The sequence below is a fragment of the Aulonocara sp. 'chitande type north' Nkhata Bay genome, linkage group LG17, assembly GCF_057382095.1.
Source record: "Aulonocara sp. 'chitande type north' Nkhata Bay isolate Kocher_YH1m ecotype deep benthic linkage group LG17, A_spYH_male_GT1.1, whole genome shotgun sequence".
In the NCBI taxonomy this organism is placed as follows: Eukaryota; Metazoa; Chordata; class Actinopteri; order Cichliformes; family Cichlidae; genus Aulonocara; species Aulonocara sp. 'chitande type north' Nkhata Bay.
In genome coordinates this window covers 27,413,302-27,436,439 of record NC_141360.1, presented here as the reverse complement: position 1 = coordinate 27,436,439, position 23,138 = coordinate 27,413,302, and the positions used below count along the sequence as shown (strand labels likewise).

Genomic DNA, 23,138 nt, shown 5'->3' with positions numbered 1-23,138 from the left:
GTATCTTTTGCAGTCAGATCAACCTTGTCATGTCCAGGTTTAAAAATATGGTAAGGCAGATATGCTCAGCTTCCATCCATCCATCCATCCATCAATACAATGTCTAGGACACAGGAAACACCTCACTTAAGAGACACCAAAGAGGCATCCTATATGTATGTGTTTAAGTCCCAGCGTGACATTAGGTATCGCGCAGGCATTAAAACCAGAGGAATACAAGTATATCAATCCCTGCCCACCAGTTCTCACTTAAGACAGCGAATGACTGGAACACCTCAAACCATATGAACCCCAGTGGCTCATCCTGTGGCAGGTGGGCCCATAGGAGGTTTCAAAACAGATCATGGTCTATTCCATTATAAGGACCAAATTTTCTATTTCTATAATTAATTCAGTAATAGCCTACTATTAAACACTAATAGTCTGCTCCACTGGCTCCTGACTCTGGGCTGGGACCCTACAAAGTCTAGTAATTTAAAACAAAAAAAGGGAGAGTGGAAGATTATTAACATTAATGGAAACAGAACAGATAAATTAAATTATATTACTCAGACTCTATTTTGATCTTTGCCTTTTTTTCTTGTGGATTATTGGATCATTTCTGGCATTTTAAGCTTTTGTATAGACGGCTTAAACCAACATTTTGTTACAAATAGACACTCTAGATCTTGTTCTAAGAGGACATGTTACTTACATTTCTAAGAAGTTGAAAGGAAGTGACAAACTGAGCATCTCCTCCCTTTTCTACCTCCAGATGGCCTCCTGATCATCAGCTCTATTATTCAGAGACCATCAATGACACCACGTAACTAAGTGCTTTATTGCGTCCACTGAGATAAAAAGGAGTGCTTGAAGTGTTCTTGTATGAAGAAAGTAAAGTAAAAGAGAAAAATCAGCCAGGCAAGGAAAAACAACAAGAGACGAACAAATATAATAAGTACATGAAAGACTGAGTGGCTTCTGGGAAATGAGTCATATTATCCTGATGACCTTGATATTTTTAACACATTTTTGTTCCCCTGTAACTGAGGCACTGTGCATATTTATATTTGATTTGGTATTCGATGGGGAAACAAGAGTAACATTTGTATTTTTTTAATCTTTCAGTTGACCTTCAAGTTATTTACTCTAAATATCTAAACACTTGTAAATTAGTTCAAATATTTATAGCATCTTTCAAATAACTTTCTGCTCAGCTGTGACGTTATTAAATGAAAGCACAGTCAGGAGTCACTCTGTTGTTTAAAAATATATATTTACTCCATTGTCGTGTTCTTTCAATTCACTCTTACCTAAATAATTCATCCAATACAGCACACTTAGGTCTCATGACTAGTCTGCACACACCTTGTTTCACTCCGCTTTCTATCCCTCCCATCAAATCTATATGGATTACCAGAAGATAGGCCTGATTTCACATGGGCTCAGGCTATTAACGCTCTGACCTTGGATTTCAACCAGGCAATTTGTCTAAGAGCTGGCACAGTCTTAGCTGCCCTCGCCGACTCCATCCAAGCCTCACGATTGGTGTGAATGGCAGTAAGTCTCCTACTGTCTGCCCGTCAGCCTCCATCCCCACGAAAAATGTCCTTTCTTTACCACTCAAGGGTTACGTGTAAATTGTGATGATGAACTACTTCACATCATGCCTTTTCTCTCTCACCTCTCAACCTCCTTTAGATTCATCACACATCTCAGGAGTCTTCAGTGCAACTCTTTTTTTATCAGTTTGAGAGAGGGGGCTTTACTTCATGAATCTCCCAGTGGTTTGTCCACAATTAGCTCATTTAAGTCAAATGCTCAATTTAAACCTGGCATATTATCAGTATCCTAAAAGAAAGGTTTGCACAGTGTGTAAATATGAATAAAAACACAAACCAATGATTTGCTTGTCTTTTAATCTCATTGTTTACTAGAAATAGTACAAGCACAAAGAGAAAAACAAACTTTTGGCTGCTCTGTTATTGCATAGGAGTTGCCAAAATGAACGGATCTGCTTGTTTGATTTAGGATCCTCTCATTTTTCTGGGCTTGGGATCGGCACTGGGAGTACACTAGCTTGTGACGTGCCGAGGCTGGGTTTGTATTAACCCACCGCTAAGCAACTAAACGGTGCCAGTATAAAAACATAAAAGAGAAATTTTGTCTTTAGAAAAATAAGCTCATTAATGCCTGATTCATCTCTTCACTTTAAACTTTCTGCTGTTTGGAATCTGAAATAACTTGTTTGAAGGGGAAATGTCTTCCCATTCTTTACCATGGATAAGATTTCAGATGCTTAGTCGCAAAGGGACACTTGTTGTTGTTGTTGTTTTCCAATAAAATAATCTTGCATCGCTTAACTTTAAAATGTTGTCTGAATGGCAGCACATGTTGCTCTAAAACTTGTAGATATCACTGAGTATTAATGGTGCCTTCATAGATGTGCAAGTTACAACCTACTGTACTACTAAAGCCACTCTGGACTTGGAGGACTGGAGGACAACGTTCAATCATCAGACCACATGACAGTTTTCCAGTTGTCCTCTCTCTGGCCAGAGAAGGTGGCATAGTGTTTCTGGGTCTAGTTTATATTATACAGTATATGTTTTTTTTTTCCTTGGTAGAGACTTAGGATACATTTGAGACAAACTGAGTTTTCAGAACTGTTTCTTCAGCCCATGCAGTGATTTTCTAACGCAGTACCACCTGAGAGGCTTTCAGTATTGGTTTTCAGCCTTATCTTCTGCCTACAGATTTCTTTGGCTTCACGAATTGATTAATGATATGACTGTATGAGACAATATCACTAAAGTCTTTGCAACTATGTTATTAGCTAGGTTATTCTTAGCTAATCCATTTCACACAGCATCCCAATTTTTTTTGAAAACAGATGCGTACACAGGACATTTGAGACTGTTGGAAGGATTTTTCTCATAAGAAAATAAAGTACAAATGAATCTGGTTGAAATACACTCCAGTTGAAGACCAACTCCAGATGTGTCTTGTCCACGTTGATTGCTTCGCAGTCATAGTGCATTGTTTCTTCTCAATAACATATGTTTTCCATATTTAAAAAAAGAACACATCTATGCATCCAGATATAAAAAGCCTAGTTCAGTCATGACTAAGCCCTCTTCCTGTCAGCAGCACTAAAGCCCATTGTTAAACCTTCATTAATGCACCAGTTAACCTCTCTTTGCCATTTCACTATGTGGTTATGTGTATACAGCCCGTGTCCCTATCATCAAGCTTCATCCCCTTTCCCCCGTTCCTTTTCGGATTTCTTTCCCTCTATTTGTTCCTCCATTTGTTCTCAGCCTTTACTGTTCACCTCTTCTCTATCTTCACTGCCTCACTGGCAGTTGCTCTATGAGTGGTTATCAGAGAAAATGATGCTTGTATTGTAATATAAATAGGTCTCTTTTTGTTTCTCCTGCTGCATTCTGTGCAGTCAGGGAGACATAAAAGTGGTTCCAGTGATATTTGCCTGCACCTAGGCTTGAAGAATGCACCTCCATTAGGGGATTCAGGGGGGAGTTAGCCACTAGACAGCTGGGTCTAAATGCACAGCTAGGCTAACAAACAGTGTGCACAGATAAGAGTTTACAGACAAACACCCTTTAATATCACAGTCCTTTAATGGACGGCTGAACATCCAGGAAACAAAAAGCAAACAGGAATCAGAATAATACTTACTAAATATTGTGTTTTCTTAGCCCTAGCACATATAACATTGTGCGATAACCTGATAAAAGAAAATGTCTTCCAGCATACAATATTTAAGACTTAGATAAGCATTCAGTTTAAAAAGCTATCCTGAACCAAGAACACCAAGTATCAATAGCTTAAAGCCCTCCAAATCTTATCTTTGATTGTCTACAGAGCACTTGGTTGCAGCTCTGTGTTCTTGTGAGGCAGTTAATGCAGCTAATTAGAGACAGAGCTGCAGTAAACATTTGATTTTAAAGAGTCGAACTTCCAGACAAGGCTGATTCCAGCTAAACTAACACTCCAGCGGCTCAATCGATCACCGCACAGATAGATATTTGGGGGATTTGGGGCTGAAAGCAAAGGGACATGGCAAACAGGGAAAGAAAATATCACATCACGTACTCACATCAGAAAGAAAATTCAGTATATTCAGCACATACCGCGCTTGAAAAATACTCAGAGGGGAAACAGTTCACGCGAAGCAAGAAGCTGGATCGACCTGTCGGGATGCCCCTGTTGGCCCCCTGTTCCTCCCACCCTCTCTGCATGTGTATGAGTTCTGCTGCATTCAAGCACTAGACAATGTACGCAGCGGACTATACACAACAACCTATTAGTTTGTTACATTTTCTGCAGCTCCAGAAACCAACCACCTGCAAGAGTACTGCCTGCCCTCAGGCTTGCTCTCTGTCAGCGGGGTATGTATAAAATTGCCTGAAAATGTGGTAATATGTTGAACTTGACCTCAGCTTTAGATCTATACAGTCCATTGCTCTTGAGCTTTTGAAAAAAAACACAACAGACTGCACAGCTGCCAAAGATGAATCATTAACACAAAGTGAGAGAAGACAAACCTGTTGTTATTATATAATTGGATGTTGTGGCTTTCAGTGAGTTTTATACAAAAAAGTTTAGGGTTTAGGGTTAGGGATAACTCTCAAGGCTTCTGCAGCAGTACATTTTTCCACATTAGAATACAGTTAGAATACATTAGAATATAAAATTGCAAAAAAAGAAAAAAAATCATAGCCTATATCTTTTTTTTAAAGTTGCAGGAAATGTAGACAGCCAAATTCATTTTTGCAACTGAAAATATCACAACAGTGCACATAAATGGCTCCACTCACTCCACTTGAAGGGTAAACATTGCTGCTGTCTCTAGTTGGCAACAGAACTGTTAGCAAGCTAAACAAAGTATTCAATCCATATGTATACACACACACACACACGCACAGGTATTTTGGTAAAGTGTGCTCTGGTCTTTCATCCACATGTGAATGGTGTTTCGGGCCACTAAAATCAAAGCTTTTGAAAAAAGACTTCAGTGTTTCGATGAGGAAAAGGAATTTTTGTCTTGCAATGTCAAAGGTGTGCACCTTTATCTCCTTTTTTTAATGTTAAATTGTGCACATTGCTATCATCTCCAGCCTTCCGATTGGCTAACAATTCATACAGTTAGGGTTATATCACCACATGTTGCTCTTGACAGTGCTCTTAGTGTCTCTATGTGAAAATCTCCATCTTAAAAAAAAATACCTGCATTTGTATGTGTGGATGTAGTCTCATATTTTGTTAATCTACAACAACTGACAAATAACCTGGCATACACCTCTGAAGGAGAGCAACGTGTAAACATGGTTTGATGAGGTGCGTGGACAATCAAAAGAAAAAGAAAAAAGGAATTAGGAAAAGAATGCCGCTGGTGCTAGCGGTGCTAATTTCAGCAACACTTGGAAACCAACCTGACATCATAAGTTTGCAATATTATGCACACATTATGCAATATGTCACAATTTTCAACAAAATTTACAATGTGATTTGATCACTGAACAATGTGATTATTGGCTTTAAATTGCTCTTAAATACGTCATCCTGGGCTCAAATTTCGAATATTTTGATATTGTAAGACTAGTCTGCTTGTCATCTCATTTTTTCTCTCTTTAATTAATTTACAGGCATGCTTAACCTTGATGTCATCAGTGACATCACTGTGGTCTGAAACCTCGTCACAAAAAGTGGGTATTTAAACACCATGTAGAGGGCAATGAAAGATGCTATTGAACAGTGTGGGACACTGGAGATCCACATGCAGACATTAGGCCTACTTACAGCTCTGTTACACAGCTGAACTGACAAGGTGGATCTATGGTTGATCTGAGGCAGCCAAAGTCATCCTATGTCAGGCAAGGTCCAATGTGGCCAAAAGAGAACTGCAGATGTGAGCCAAACACTCATTTCTGTCTTGTTTGTTGGCAACTTACCACATTCAAACTGTCACAGAGCGAACCTGGAGCTTTTACTGCCCCCTTTGAAATTGCACACTTGGCTTTATTGATGATCTACCCTTGGCAAAGCACTGAATGTAAGTGTCTCACTCAAGGAGGTGAGTGAAGGGAACAAGGATGGACAAAGGGAGGTCAGGTGAGCACAAGGTAACTCACAGGGGACGGTGCGGAGGTAGAGGTTGTCCCGGATGATCTGCTGCAGCTCGTGGTCCACTGAGCCTTTCTGGAAACGCAGGTTGAGGTAGTGGCGCAGGTCCTTGTCTATCACGCCCCCTGGAGGAACACAAAGGTCAATAATCAATAATCAAAAGCACCAAATTCAAATAAATGCAACTGCTCTAAGACTGATACCAAAATTTGTTCCAGTCAATTTATAGAAGGAAAGAGCCTAATCAGCCTTTGATCAGAAATGGGGACAGCTGGATGTGTTTGTGAATTATCCAGGCAAGGAAAATTGCTTGCCTCACACGTTTTTTTTTCTTTTCGTGCAAACCTCAACAACAAGCAGAGGAAGATCCAAACACTGCAGCATCAAATGACCCAGAATCTCCCAAGACCACAGTAAACAATTTAAATTCGCTGAAAATCCTACAATCCAAACACTAATGAACACACTCGGCACTCACAGATCCAGCATTTGTCAAGCGCGGCCACGGATTGGCGGAGGTATTAATTGGAGCTGTGGCCAAACACGTGTGGAGATATGTCTACACATAAATCAGCCACCAACTCCCCGAGGGGCTGTTTTTACTCCCTCTTATTTGCCCTCACCTGGGTTACCTCCCCCTTCTTTTCTCTGTGTCTCTCTAGCAATCCCAGCTCTGTAAATGGACTTCAGTTTAAAACCAGTGAATCCTGCTGGCTCAGCAGGACTGAGGGGGTTAAAAAGTGATCAAGGGACCACAGACAAATGGAGGTAAGGGATAAGCGGGAAGGAAGGCAAAAGCAATCCCGTGGCAGGGGTGGGGGGGTAGAAAGTAGCAAACTAAAACAAGCTTTACCTCCACCTCCTCCTTCTGCAACAAATACTCCATCTATCTACTCTGCCACACACTCGTATAATCACATTTGAAATGGAGGCAAGACAGGACGGCTAAGTGGAGGAGGGGGAATGGTCGGCTGATGTTACTTAAGGGATTCCTCACGGTGTCGCTTTAGCCAACATACTTGTCATGTTTGTTACTCCTCTGCATGAACCGAGTGGATTTGACTAACCTTCAACATCCAGTTTGAAGCGGCAACTTGGCACAGTGCCACATACCACTTAGCTGCCCCCTTCTTTACCCCCGTGTGCTCCCGAGGCAACGACATCCACGCATGATATGTTGGAGAGCATGCATATCACCAGTGCACACATGTAGAGACGGGGGTATCCACACAATCGACTGTAAACGAGCTCAGAGGGAAGGTGGGTGAAATAGCAGCAAATATAATGAGTGGCACATTAATTCAAGAATAACCTAGTTTGGAAGTTTTCTGTCATACTGGGGATCAATTATTCAGCACATTCTGGTTCTTCACTTCTGTGTTCTTGAACTACACACACACACACACACACACACACACAAATACAGCAAGATGCATAAATCCCAAACTATTTCACGCAGCGTTGCATTATAATCATGCAAACCTGAAATACAGAGACCGGCTCCATCTGAGTCTCTGTCAAAGGTGTAGAGCAGTACAACCAGCCAATTTACATTTGCATAAGAAAAGAAGGCAAGCCGGTGAATCTGCATACTGAAAAGGTGACACACACACACACACACACACACACACACACACACAAAAGCACAAAAATTAAAACAGTGAATGGCACCTCTTCCACAGGCAGCGGTTGTGCATCCACTACACAGAGAGAGTCACAGTCCTCTTTCCACAGGTTTTGTGATGCAAATAATCTCCACTGGAGGTAATCTTGCGCTGTATCTCTCCCGATGGAATCCCCCCCCTCAAACAGTACTGTCCTGTCCCTCAGGTCCTCAACTCTGTCTCTGTTTGCCCAGTCCAGCAACTGCCAGTCAGCCCGCGAGCTGAATCACCTCTCTCTGCACTCCACAGAGGAGAGATGACACGGGCGAGCGCAGCAGAATGAGTGGTTGAGAAACACTGAAGCAAAGAGAGAGAGTGTGTGTGTGAGAGACGGTGGCAAAGCGGAGGGGAAGGGAAGTGTGTGATGCTGCGAGTGAGGGAGAGCGACTGTTGAAGCACAGCTTTGGCTGTGGGGACCGATCGCAATGAAATCCCTGGTTTTCCCTTCAGATTCGCAGGTCCTGCAACGCCCCCCATCTGCTGTACAGTGCACTACATGGGTTTTTATATGCCTATTAGTGAATAAAAGCAAATCTCTGCCACATCGTCTTCCTTGGCTTATAGCATCCAGATGGCTTGGAAATGACCATCTTCCACCATCAGAAACCATGTGGCGAAACTAAATAATATGCTTCAGCCAAACGCAGTGCTGTCTCACTCCCACAGAACAGTATTCCTACTAATTAATTTGCTGTTTGTTTACTCTGTGTTTAGAAACCCATAGCAATTTTTTCATTTCTGGTCACGTCATACGTGCCATCTTGGCAATGACATTTATTCTCTGTTTCAAATTGAATCTTTGTAAAGCTTTACAGCACACTGATGTTGATACTGATATAAAATCCCATATATGTAATGTTCCATTTTCTAAAACTTCCCACAATGTAAAAAAGGGTTTGGTTTTTTTAATGGTTTATCAGCAATAAGAAATGCATCTTTTTGCTCTTTGTGTTTCTTGAAGCAGAGCTGGATGTCTAGTTATGAACCAGAGACTAAACAGCAGTTTTCAATGAAAGAAGACGACGCATGAGTTCAGGAGCATGACCAGGAGTGAGCTTGTTTTTTTTCACATTTTTTCACATTTCACATTTCACTTTTCCACATTCACAAGGACGTGTACTGTGAATTCATCTTTCAGGATCAGACTGTCAGGGCAGAGTTCTACTGCAATTTCCTGAAGCGTTGGAGGTTAGACACTGGTCCCAAATCAACTAAACGGTTGTGCGTGCCATCGTGCCATTACCTTGCCGCGCGCAGGGCAATAAAAAATGTAGGAGCTTTTTGGAGCTTGCCAGATTTGACTCCCTGTGACTTCATCCTCTTCACCAAACTGAAATTCAAGTTGAAGGGTCACTGTTGTGATAGAGCGGAGATCAAACACTTGCAAGTGATCTGAATGGGACTTCCAGGCTAAAAATAGCAGCAATACTGGAACAAGAATACTACCTTGAAGGGAAAACAACCCAGGTAAAGGTTTTTGAGATATTTAACTTCTATTTGAGAGCGTAGACAGCAAAGCAGGGAGAAAATTACATAAAATACAGCAGCACGTAAACTAGGTGTGAGTTTTGATTTACACGGGAAGATGTGTACTAGTTTATATTCATACAGTTTAGCTATTGTCCCTAAACGAATCAGTCTCATTCCATTACTCGTGAAGTGGAATGGTTTTTATTATACACTATATTACCAAGTATTCAATTACTCATCCAAATCATTGACTTCAGGTGTTCCAATCCCATGCATGGCCACAGGTGTATGAAATCAAGCACCTACTGTAGGCATGCAGACTCCTTCTACAACCATTTGTGAAAGAATGGGTCGCTCTTAGGAGCTCAGTGAATTCCAGCGTTGTGGCATGATAGGATGCCACCTGCGCAACAACTCTAGTCGTGACATTGCCTCACTAGTAAATATTACACAGTCAAGTGTTAGTGGTAGCTAAGTGGAAGCGACAGGGGAACAAAAGGCACTCAGCTAGGAAATGGTAGGCCACTTTTTCAGTAGTTGCAAGTTGCCCACTAGTGCACAAAGCAAGGTCCATAAAGACATGGATGAGCAGGTTTGGTGTAGAAGAACATGACTGGCCTGTACAGAGTCCTGACCCTTAACCCAATAGAACACCTTTGGGGTGAATTACAGTGGAAACTGATCTCACAAATCTACTTCTGGAAGTATGGCCAAAAATTTCCATAAACAACAAGAATCAGTTAGAGCAACCACCACCACAGTCTCTACTCAATACATCCCAATATGTGGCCACAGATCCAAAAATAGATTGTGTGAGTATGTGGGCAGGCAAGAGTGCATAAGGGTGCAAATCAAGCAGCAACTCTATAGTCAATGAGGTGTATAAGGATGAAGGAGGTCTTTTAATGTGATGCAAAGTTGTTGTTTTTTTCCTGTTAAGGTGGTTCCTGACAGAGATGCCCTCATAACATCACAAAGCTGCCAATGGGGAAAGGTGAATGACAGAGCGAGCGTAAAAACAAGAGGGCTGGAGGAAGTACAAAAAAATGACTGCAAATTGACAGTACCCGAGGAAAATCCACTCGCTGATGCATTATCAGCTTAACATGAATCAAGCATTCACGTCTATTAGGCCGTTATTGCTTCCACTTTCACCTTGAGCAAATGGCTCCATGCACGCAAGACATGAAAAAGCATCTTAGCACGATGCAAAATGAAAAGACTCCTCCGTGCAGTTGAGGGAGCACTTCTGGTGTGTTTAGAGCCAAAATCAGATTTTTTTTATTACTGTTTCTAAAACAGATGGATGAAGGAAAATTGTTGTTGCTCTGCAGAAGAAGACAATTCCCTGTTTAAGCTCAGCAGGTGTCATGTAAATCCCCTGGGAGGCTGGGAGAGAGAGAAAGAGCAAACAGCCTGTGGAGAGTCAAAAAACAAGAGAGCAGCTGGTTCCTCCAGGGGATCAAGGTGTTATAAGAGTTAACTGCCTCATACCTAGGCACAAACCAGTCAAGCTCACAGAGGAGTTCTGGCTACCACTGCAAGATATTAAGGTGGAGGAAAAACTCTCAAGGACAGCAGTCTACTCTAAAAAGATGTCAGTTTTTAAATGCATGGCATATGGCATATGCCCTTTCAGTTCATTTGCCTTCAACAATTTAAACTAGGCTTGCAATGAATTATTCATGGTTGGTTGCACTTGGCTTGCAGTTGGAAATAAGTTGTTGACAAATTCTTAATAATAGATTTCCTTACTCAGCTAAAACATAAACATAAGAGACGTTTGAACCACGTCTTCAGCGAAGCTACTCCTGCATCAGAGCAAAGCAGCACTTGTTTTTAAGATCAGTTTTACCCCAAGAAAGAAAAGCTCTTTTTTCTTCTAATCTAGGCTGAGTTGGAAAACTTCTTTGCTGATAAAATGGGACGTCCATTTTTAGAGACAGCCTCAAGTGGCCACTTAAGGAACTACAGTTTCCGGGACTTTCACACCAGCCTCGTATTTCAGCTCCAGAGATGGCCATTTCCTAATATTTGCATTTGTGATTGAAAAGATGTTGTCACCTCTAAAACAACCCCTTGGTCAGAAACGTCTGAGTGACTAAAGCTTGTAAAAATAAAGACAAACCACCTCACATGGTCATCTTGATGGACTAAATACACAACCGGCATATAAGGATCAATATATTGTCTATTGGCAGAGCCTATTGTCATTTCAAGACTTTTTTGCCCTTTTTGATCATTTAAGAATTTAACAAAATCTTCCACAATTGCCCAAAGACCTTTTGCACTGTCAAGAACAGCGCAGCATGGAAGATTTCATGCTGACAGTCAGTCAGCTTGGAGTGCTGTCATCACAGCTTCAATGACACTATTTATCACACGCGCTCCAAGGGCATCCGTGAGCAGGCGCATATGTAGCATCATCACTCAGTGTGCACGCATGTGTTTGTGTGCGACTTGAAGTCAGAAAGAGCACCAGCAGACAGCTGTTTGGATAATCAGACTAATTAAATGATCAGGATGGGCTTAAAACCTTGCCAGTTTCACCAGACACACACTGCGCTCTGTTGATTAGTCTTCAATAGGAAAGCACGATGCCAACTCTGTGGTGAATCGCTAGAATCCATAAACGCCAACTGGCTTTCAGATGGAGCTACATGCAAATACACACAAAAATATTATTTAAATAGTTCTGGGACAACATTTTTTGCTCCTACCACCTACATAGGTTTACATGAAATGAGAGAAAAAACTGACAACCCTCATTAATCTTTATGCCTCAATTTATATGATTTAGGGTAAAAGGAACAAAGCACTGTTTTTACAATTCGTAGCTTCTTAACCATCAGTCAAACAGCTGCTGTTATTTACAACTAATTTAATACAGAATTGGAACAAACAGTTGTCCCATGAAACAGTTGTATTCATCTTTCAAAAGATAACATAATGAACGATGTTCGAGAGTCAAGGAAATGAATGAAAGCAAGTATACGTCTGGAATATGAGCCTTCATGTTTCCTTTGTTAGAGCCGAATGAGTGGCTCCATTCAAACAGGTTTCTACTTAAGATGATTTAATGAACGCCATTCATCTAATATGAGGTGGTCTGATTCGATGACTATACAGACATACTCTACACAGGCTTTTTTGTACAGGTGGCTGAAAGGCCTTTGGAGTCTGCTATCTTTTCAATATTAAAATAAATGAATGATATACGTTATCGTAATGAAGAAAATGATATAATGATATATTATATCATCTGGAAGGCTTTGGGTGGATTTAAGTCTGGGACTGTTAAAAATAGCCCTTGGAAATTGAAACTCAAGTGAGGGTTTTCAGAATTCATATTTTCACTGTTTTGGTGATACCAGGCTGCCGTACATAATGTTTTGCTCTAGGAAAAAAAATCCTCTCAACACCCATTAAATGAACAAAGGTTGAAGCTGTGCGATGTTATTATAGAGTCACTAATTTTCATAAAGAGAAATTGTGCTGGATGATTAGATTTTAACTAACTCTTTATTTTATAGCCTATCGCTGATGCCTCGTTTTTTCTAAACCAACAGGGATATGGAACCGTTATCGGAAGGAACATGATAGCAGCATCACACATGGTAACACTTAAAGATAAGTGATATTTTACGGGAGGACAAATAGTCTGCCAAGACTGAAAACCCTTATAAGATCAGTACTTTGAAAACCAATCATCAGAAATGGGAAACAAAAGTATTCCCACAGCAATTTTCTTATAAAGCATTCTGCTGAAGTCGGGTCACAAATTTGAAGTAATTGTTAAACATCTTTGGCCCAAAGAGATGTAGAGTCAGACTTTTAAGAACCTTTTTAAAGCCAAAATATATATTAAAAACAAAATACAAAATCACTGGAGGAGAGCAGATTCAATTCAGCCTTTTTTATTGGACGCCCACAGAGGTGCAGGTTCAACAAAAACAAAGAGGAAAGCAAGAAGCACCGAAAGAGAGTAGAACTTAAGCATATGCAGGTCAGAGGCTGAAAGTGACCAATGCCCCTTATATTGAGAAAAGAACTGCTGGCGCTTCCTTCTTTTCCTGTATGGCTGTCACGGTACTGGGTCGTGTGACCCAGTGTTTGAGTTTTTATGTATCTTTTGTATTCATTTGTGTTCTAGTTTAGCTCATCCAGTTAATTTCTAGGCTGCAGTTTAGTCCTTTGTTTCTAAGTTGTTTCTGTCATCTCCCCCTGTACTGTCTACCTGTCATGTTTCATGTCCGTGTGGTCCTTGTTGTCAAGTTCGTGTCATGTCTATGTCTCCATGTTTCCTGTTTTATTTTGAAAGAGTCTGGTGTTCTTTGTTCATTGTATTTAGTTTCACTGCCCCTGTCCTGTCATTAGGTTCATCTGTGTCAGCTGTTCTTCCTCATGTGTTTCTACTTCCCCTGATCATCCCTGTGGGTATTTAGTCTCTGTGTTTCATTCAGTCTGTGTACCTTCCCACTGGTCAAGAATATGCCATTTGGTTTATGTTGTTTTTCCCGCGCATCCACGCGATGAGGTTCCCTGCAGGTCATGTTCATGTCCGTTTCGTAACGCCATTTGGTTCACAGTTTCCATGCATCTGCACAGCATTCTGTTCACAGTGATCATAGTTATTCCTTTCAGTCATGTTAGGGTTTTTCCAGTTTAGGTTTCTGGTTAGTTGCGGTCTCTGTCCCTGTTATGTTTTGTCTACTCCCGTCTGTATCAGCCCAAATGAAGGCTCGCTTTCAGTTTAAGTTCACTCCCATCTCCTCACCTGTGTTCGCACCTGGGTCCACCACACACACCTCCGCACGGTCTGTCTCCACAGACCGTGACAGTGGCTCTTTAAATCTTGGTTGTTTCAAACTTTAGGCACCAATTATTTTCCAATTTGAGTCCAAATCTTAAAACAGTTACATACTCATCATTACCAGGTTACCAGATTACATTCCTGTTTATGGTTAATGTCAGCATATATGGTCAGAAGCAATGGCCTGTTATGACAGATTTACAGTGTGGTATATGTGCTGACATTTCTATGATGTAGACAGCTTGTACTGTCAAAATTAACCATACATCTTATCAATTAAGGGGTGAAAGAGGTGTAAAACTGTCATAGTCAACCATTAATACAAATTATGAGGTCATAAAATAGGATTTATACATAGACAAAGTATTTAGTATAAAGTATAGATGGAGTATGATAACAAATGAATAAAAAGTAGAGGGCACTCAGCCCTAATTTTTTAAAATTAATTTTTATACATATTGAATATATGAAACAAACCCTTAATATATATATATTTCAGTGTGTGTGTGTGTGTGTGTGTGTGTGTGTGTGTGTGTGTGTATGTATATATATATATATATATATATATATACACATACACACATATATATCAATCATAATTATATGACCGTCGAGTATATGTTTTGTACAGATGTCATGAAAACCAAAACTCATGTTCTGAAAATACAGGACAAGACCCTGAAATATGGCTCCAAAGTTTCACCAAGTCCCACAGGTGATTACACAGCATGCCTTCCTTCCATTGCTTTATGCTGACCAACTTCAGCTCATCCACTGCCACGGAAATTCATTCACCCCACCAGCTGCTGACTTATATGTGAGCATTTGTGTGCGTTCCTGATGCTCAGCATCTGTCTCTTGGCAAGGAAAGCCTGGAGCCAGAAGCATAAAATTCTGGATAGATTCAGCACATTAACAGAAATGTGCATACATATTCTTGTTGTCCAGTTTATATCGCTGTGGATACATGTTTATTTTTTTAAATAAATATCCAAAACTGCTCAATTTTATCGACAGGAATCCTTTCCATTCAGTATCTTCACCCTTTAAAGGATGCAGAAAATTCCTTAATGTCATTGCAGTACATGAATGAAATCGAAAGTAAAGAAAAACGCAATTTGAAAGTGTAAGAGTTTTTTTGCTGCCATCAATACTAAAATCACAAATAGAACAAAAACTGCTGAAAGGAAGAAAATGTGCCAACACCCCTGTCATTGTAAAACAACACGACCAGAGGTTAAATAAATAAATAAATACACATGGAATAAAATAACTGTCAGACTACAACCATCATCCCACATGATCACACACTGCCTCTGCTATTTGTAGCATAATCAGTTAATTAAGTCACTCTTGTTTTAAATCAGTGATCTGATAGAAATCCTTCCTATAGCTAAATCTAAAGAGGAGAACTGGGAAAGGGTCTCTAGCAGTGGACATATATGCATGTGGATATCAGATGAACAGGTAAAAACTATTAAATAACATAACTTTTCCCCCCTCTAATCTTCTTTTATGTTTTTACATCACATCATGAGCAAACTTCCCTTCTCATAATACAAAACCACCTAGGGCTGTGCGATATATAAGAATTCTATCGTCCGATAATGATATAAATCACAAATCTGTAAGTTCTGTGAATCTCAGGCAGCTCGACTTGCGGGAAGTGTTTCCAGCTGTGCGTCATGTAGCTGGAGTCGAGTGTTTTAACCGATGCATGAAACGATACATTTTTGGACATAGGTTGTAACAGCCGCCGTTTTCTTTGAGTATTTATTACACGGCGTGCTGCGGGGAGAAGCCTGTTCTAACATTTGAGTCTAAGGTTTATTTTTTAGCACCTGCCGGCTCTTTTTTAATTCTCATCCGTAAATAATCTGCTCTTTCACGTGATTCAGTTTATTTTGAAAAGTCTCAACAGGATCTTGAGCTTTATTGTGAAAGGTTTATGTGGAAAATAAACAAGCGGACGCGATGCTGTTACCGTCGTTGTTGCTAACCACAACGCATAAAAACAGGCGCTTGTCTGTCCATAGTGTGGTTATATTAAATATAAGAGAAAGAGAGAACTTTAAGAAATTAATATAGCCACTACAGTGACCATCAAAACAATGAAAAAATATTGCCATAAACAGTTTATTTTGCGACACCACGAAACAAAGGATAGCGTAAAATGAAACAGACGTTTTTATATCTTCATCCGATATATATCGTTATATCGAACAGCCCTAAAACTATCTATTTGGGATTAATTTGGGTTTAAATCAGATTAAAGCAACAAGCAAAGGTGCCTCTTTGAAACTCTTGGGTTGCTTTTACAGTGTTCTTCAGGTCAGTATTCATTTATACTTTTTGATCAATATTGATTTAATATATATGTCAGTATACTTCAGAATCAATCCTGCTACTTCTATCAGCAGTAATATCAATAAACACTAGTGGCCTGATTTCACAGACAGATATATACACCATGCTTCTACCAAACTTGACAGATAATTTGGTGTGCTTCAGATCACGGGCTGTTTCCCTCCTTCTCCACACTTTTTATCTTCCCATCCTTCTGGAAGAAGTTAATCTTGGTTTCATTTGTCCAAATAATTTTATTTACCAGAGCCTTTTAGATGTTTACATTTTTTTTTATAAACTCTAATCTTGTCTTTCAGTTCTGGAGTGTAACCAGTGGTTTGCACCTTATTGCAGAGCGTCTGTATTTCCATTCATGAAGTAATCTTTTGATTACAGACTTTGACAATGATGACAGTTTTATGCCACTTCTTAAATCTTTGCTGTCTCTCTGATTAATTTAGGTCTGTCAGCCTGATGATAGCCTCCTTCACTTGCATCAACACCCAGTTGGACCATGGAAGCCCAAACCTAATTCTGGCTTTTATGCAGACTTGTGCAAACAAACATTTTTGAACCTGCCATACACTGAAACACATCAGACAGCTACTTATATTCATGAATGTGATTTTTGTGGTATGGCAGAGGTGAACTAAACGTTTGGCTGAGCTTCATTTAAACCTGATTTTGTGTAAAAAGGATGTGATTACACAAAGTGTTCTACTGAGCAAATTATCTGCATGCATGAATTTTATTTGATACAAACCAGGTGTGATTTTAATGTGTTGATCAGCTGCAGCATGTATGAGTAGCGTCACGGCTGAATTGGCATGCAATGCGTGTTTGTGCTGTTTACGGTTAGGCCTAAAAGGTCAGTCCCAAAGGGTTTGTGATAAATAAATACTCTATAAACACTCTAGAAATGCTAGATAAATATTGCATTTACACTGATTGGAGCTGTAAATAAATACTAGTACGGAGAACCTTAAAGGTGTTTTCATTAATCATTTTTAACAGTTCTAGAAATTATAGTAAATCAATACACACTGAGCTTTATTGTGAAGCTCAGTGTGTATTGAGCTCAGGGGGTTGGGAAGCGTATCTGTAACCGGAAGGTCGCCGGTTCGATCCCTGGGCTCTCTGTCCTGGTCGTTGTGTCCTTGGGCAAGACACTTTACCCTACCGCCTACTGGTGTTGGCCAGAGGGGCCGATGGCGCGAAATGGCAGCCTCGCTTCTGTCAGTCTGCCCCAGGGCAGCTGTGGCTACAACCGTAGCTTGCCTCCACCAGTGTATGAATGCGAGAGTGAATGAATAGTGGCATTGTAAAGCGCTTTGGGTGCCTTGAAAAGCGCTATATAAATCCAATCCATTATCAGAGATCAGTAAACACAATTTAAGATGCTATATCTCTCAATCCCACTCTTTAAAAAGAAGAGATATTTGGCAGATTAAACTGACCACATATCAATAATGCCTCTACAGGCTGCTAGATCGAGCTAAATTTGGCAGCCCACATTAACTTGACAGCCAGATTTACCCAGATTTACCACTCGCTGCTGCAAAGCACTTAAGCACTTTGTTCTGCTTCCTAGGTTTGTTTCACACCTTAAAGAGAAACTATGCCTGAAAACAACAAGCACATATCGAATGACTTTTAGGATATGGGAGCCAAACTTTACAGATATACAGCCTATCCCCATATCCTACACTTCTAGCTTACAATTTCTCAATTTGTTGTTTTTCCCTTTCACACTATTGTTGACTGAGGGCTTCCCAGAGACTAGTCCAGCCTCCCCCAGCATCTCTACTGTTACAAATAACTTTATCTTCAAGTGTTGTCTCTGGAAATCAAAACTATGAAACAGAAGAAAAGCATTCAAGTAAACCCTGTTTATTTACAAATGTTTAATGTTGATTTTCCAGTAAGTTTTAGTGGATAGGCATGAATGATCTCTTAGCCTCTTGTTTAAATTCCTGGATCTGATTCTTATCACTTAGAACTACATCAGGCCAACCTTGTAACTGCTTTAAAGTCTCCAGGAGTCTAAAAATGACTCGTGTGTGGCCAGCTTAAGATGCATTAAACAGAATAAAAACTTCAAAAGCAGTCACCAGCTGAACACAGCTCTATAATGACTTTCACATGTCACTTTTCTCTCCTTCCTTTTAGTCCTTCTCTGCTATTCTCCTGCCCTCTTCACCTTCTCCTCTTTCAGGCGATTCCTCTGTCTCCCTCCCCCTTTTCTCTCTTCTCCACTTTCTCCCAGGTTTCTATATTTGTAGAAGAAACATAATAATCCTCAAATGGTGTTGTTTATTTATTCATGAGTAAGGTCACTAGTTTCAAGAAGCAACTAAAAGTCGCCGTTTGCCTCATTAAATTGTTGAAAGTTTGTTTAAAAGGACTGAGAGAAATGTCCTGCTGTCACACATGATGAATGCTCGACGCTAAAAGGTTGCTCATTTCGACACACGGCACATTAGCCTGGAACGTGGGTAAGAGGAGATAAAGGCCATTTAAAAAGCCTATTTAAAAACAGCAAAATGTCACACTAAAATACAATTATTGCACTGGGGCAAAATGAATCTGTGTGAGAATTTGGCACCAAGTTTGGCGAACTTTTATGTGATTTTTGCCAGCGACCAGTTACACTTCAGTGATAACCTTCATTAAAAGCAAGAGAAGATATTAGATTTGGTTATCCATCCATCTCTTTATTTAAAGATTTACTGTGAGTTTAATTAATTATTTATTTTTTCCTCCTCTGTATATTCTGACTTACAAAGATGATGTACAATTTTCAGACAATAGCTGTAAATTTCTCAAAAAACTTTCTTCAGTTTATCAGCCATTATTAGCTATTTACCTAAATATAGGTACTGGCATTTATATCAGCTGACAAACAGTCAAGCTGCCCTTAAATGATATTTAGAACTGGGTGAAGTGACCTCAACTTAGTCAACTGACTGAATAGTTTATAAAGAGTAAACATGCTAAAGCCAGAGTGCTTTCAGCTCAGTAAAGATGATGTGTTTTTGGTCAAGTGTGGCATCACAAAAGTATTTATTTGACATAGGTTTTGTCATCTACAACACGCTAGCTCCACAGATTAGAGTAATAGCTTCTAATATTTGTGTTAATTAGGAAAATGTAGCTGCAAAATAGAAGCCTTTCACTGATCTTGTGGAGCTTCGAGGTTCTGATTAGTGCTGCGAAGATGAGATGAAGAAATAAAGCAGTTAGACAATTCTCCCCTTAGTGAGAGTAGCAAAGGCCTAAAAGGGAAGGGAGCAAGAAAGATCAATATTTGTTTCTTATCCGGACTTTCATTATAAAGCAGGACCCACATCGACTAATCAGTGGCGTGGTCCTCTCATAATAGACCCGTTCAAGTCTACTGAGCTATGAAAAAAAAAATCAATGAAGAGAGCTAAAGAAGGGCTTAAGAAAATAGATTCATTGTGTGTGTGGGGGGGGTTGCAATTTACAATGCAGTTACTTTATATTACATTTAGTAAATCTAAATATAGTATAATAAAAAGGTTGTGTCAAGCAAAATGACATCAGTGCTGATGTAGAAGAAACAGAAGACAGGAAATGATCACAAATCATAAGTTTGCCAAATTTATTTATTAGAAGAGAAAACCAAGGTATTCACAGGTCTCCAGTGGGAAGAGTGTGACCAATTACACTGTACCACGATTAAGTGGACACAGCTTTCCTTTGCATTGGGGGAGATTATGGATAAAATGTGAGTACACTCCCCTTTTATCGCCAAATGAAATGGTTTCAATAATCAGGCTTAAGTTTCACATTGTTTATATCCTGTCTGATCATGTGACTCGCCAGCTCTCTGAAAACAAGGCCTAAATTGTAACGAGGTAGAGGACAAGTCTCATACACGAGCCCGTCGTACATTAGCATCTCACTGCAACTGAAGTATCTGATTGTCCCGAGTGCTGGCTTAGTCAGCAAGACTCCAACTTAAACTGCATAAAACCAGCTTTTTGGTATTGATGGGTCACTAGGTAATAGCTAGGTAAAGCTATAATGGTTACCACTGGGTTTTACTCCAACACGCTGTCACTGATACAGCACAGTTCTCATTACACCTTGCTGGGGCCAGTTTAATTGAACTAACACAATCAGAGCCCAGAAGCGCTTCGGTCTACAGAGCTCGGCAGTGCAGGTAATAGAAGCTGATGGAAGAAAGATTAAAAATATTGCTGCTGAATCACGCTTTGCATATCTCACGTTCCCTTCTATGTTTATTTGTGCTGGCAGAGTTGAATTATGGGGAATTATAAGGGAGCCATGTAAGCTGCTCATGTAGCTTTCTGAGAGCAAACAGAGCTGAGACGATATTGTATGTAAATGTTCCTTTAGCAAGTGTAATGGGGTAAAGTGGTCTATGTGCAAAGTGAGCTGCTGAATATTCCATTCAATTATGTTTTAATGAACTGTGACAATGTGAGGCTCAGAGGGGAAATGCCGGTGAAGCATTTGCTGGGCATTAAATAGGAGAAACTGCAGGAGGGCTGTGCAAAGATGCAGAAATGTTGGCTGTTTGACTTCGTACACACAGCCACAAACACCCTGCTTTCACAAGAGCTAAAATGTAATCCATCAAGCCTCCGCCGCTTTTCCCTCTCCTCTCTCGCTCTTGTACACACTCGCATAGGTTTGAAGTGATTTAGTAGGTCTTTCTCACTAACACAAACATGCGCATGCATGTTCACATCTGAGATTTATCGAAAGCTAGCCCAGTCTGACCTACACACTTACTGTAGCTCCAACACTCGCCTCCTCGTCACAACCTGCGCTGTCAGGATAGCCGCCACACACAGCCAATCATGGCACACTTCAAAGCCCTTTTCGCCCAATTGCATTTGGCAGTTCGGCTCCAGATCACAGCGTACTGAGCAAAGAGGAGAACGGTTTCGGAGTTAACGTCCCCCAGCAGAATGCCTTTTATGGATAAACCAATACATTGTAAAGAAAAGGAGATGCACCAGGGAGTTCACAGACATACTATACAAGCAGCACATACACAAGCAACCAACACAAGTCGGCACCATCTGGATGAGACCATTTAGTGTGCAGTGGAGACTACAAGCTGAAGTAAGAGTAGATCATTTGAGGTAATCAAACTCCAAGAGTGGCCCCCTGTCAGGTCAGATCTCGATAGGTTTTCAACAAGAATCCTCCACAGCTCTTCGCTGTTGCACTGGGACCACTCAGCAAGCGGTATTTTGGATTTTGGTGTGCAGAGGAAGTTTTTGGAGGGAAATGTGTTTCGAAGTCTGAATCCCTACAGTGTCTTATTAAGTACTGAGTATCTGGGACGTGGTCCTGAAGAAAAGGTCATCTGCATACTTTGAAGATGCAACATGCATATTAACTGCTTTACATTTGCATACGAATGAAGCTATGTTGGATTTTGGTCGCAACTTGGCTCGAGATTTGTTGTGGACACAGTTTCTAGTAAGATTCGTGAATATTAAAACCTGCTGCACCACTCATTTATACTTGCACTCATATAAACACTGGATCCAATGAGCGTGTCAAGGCTCTATTTTGGGTCCCGCCCTCTTCGCACTCTATTTGCTGCCATTGGGCTCCATCTTCTCGCGGTACAGCATTTCATTTCATTGCTTTGCGGATGATCTACAGATTTATCTACCTTTAAAATCAGGATCAGATCAACCGCAGCTCTTATTACGCTGCCTTGACGACGTTAAACAGTGGTTATCATTAAATTTTTTACAGCTAAATGAAAACAAAACTGAGGTTGTCATTTTTGGCAATTTCAATCATATCGACAGCACGTTGGGTACCCTCTCCTCGTATTGTAAAACACATGTAAAAAACCTCGGAGTTTACATTGATGGTTCTTTTAAATTGAATAAGCAGGTGAGTGCAGTAGTTCAGTCCTGTTTTTTTCAGCTAAGACAGCTAGCCAGGATAAAGCCATACCTTCCGGCTGACGTCTTCGAGCGTATCATCCACCTTTTTCTTACTTGCAGACTGGACTACTGCAATTCATTGTATTATGGCCTAGATCATGCCACCATCCATCGCCTTCAGATGGTTCAAAATGCTGCTGCTCGCCTGCTAACCGGTACTAAACGGAGAGAGCATATAACCCCAATTTTAGCCTCTTTACACTGGCTCCCTGTCCCCTACAGGATCCAATTTAAACTTTTACTTTTTGTTTTTAAGTCACTCAACGCCCGAGCCCCCCCCTACTTGTCTGAGCTCCTCTCTGCCTATGCTCCAGGAAAACCCACGAGATCTAGTTCAAAACTATTGTTGTCCATTCCACGGACTAACCTCAAATCTCGTGGTGATAGATCCTTCTCTGTGGCAGGTCCCAGACTTTGGAATAGTCTCCCCTTTAATATTAGATCTGCTCAAACTCTTGAGCAATTTAAATCTTTACTAAAGACACACTTTTACGCTCTGGCTTTTAACACATTATGACCCAAGCATTTTGGATTTATCTGAATTAGTTAGTATTGTTTCAATTCTTCTATTCTATTGTTTCTATTGTTATTATTGTACTGAATTAGTTAGTATTTTTTCAATTCTTCTATTCTATTGTTTCTATTGTTATTATTGTATTACACTGTAGTTTTTAATTTTATTGTTATTGTTAAGCACTTTGTGCAGCATCGGCTGTTGGAAATGTGCTATATAAATAAACCTGACCTTGACCT

At 40.2% G+C, this 23,138-nt stretch overlaps 1 protein-coding gene across 8 annotated transcripts in view; it reads right to left on the bottom strand.

Moving 5' to 3' along the window:
• magi2a (membrane associated guanylate kinase, WW and PDZ domain containing 2a) overlaps window positions 1–23,138 on the bottom strand; it is a 262,531-nt gene that overhangs the window by 179,468 nt on the left and 59,925 nt on the right. For all 8 annotated transcript variants that reach the window (XM_086269989.1, XM_086269990.1, XM_086269991.1 and 5 more), the window contains exon 2: window positions 6,135–6,251. In XM_086269989.1, coding sequence (XP_086126115.1) covers window positions 6,135–6,251 — 117 coding nt within the window. The remainder of the gene's footprint in view (window positions 1–6,134; window positions 6,252–23,138) is intronic.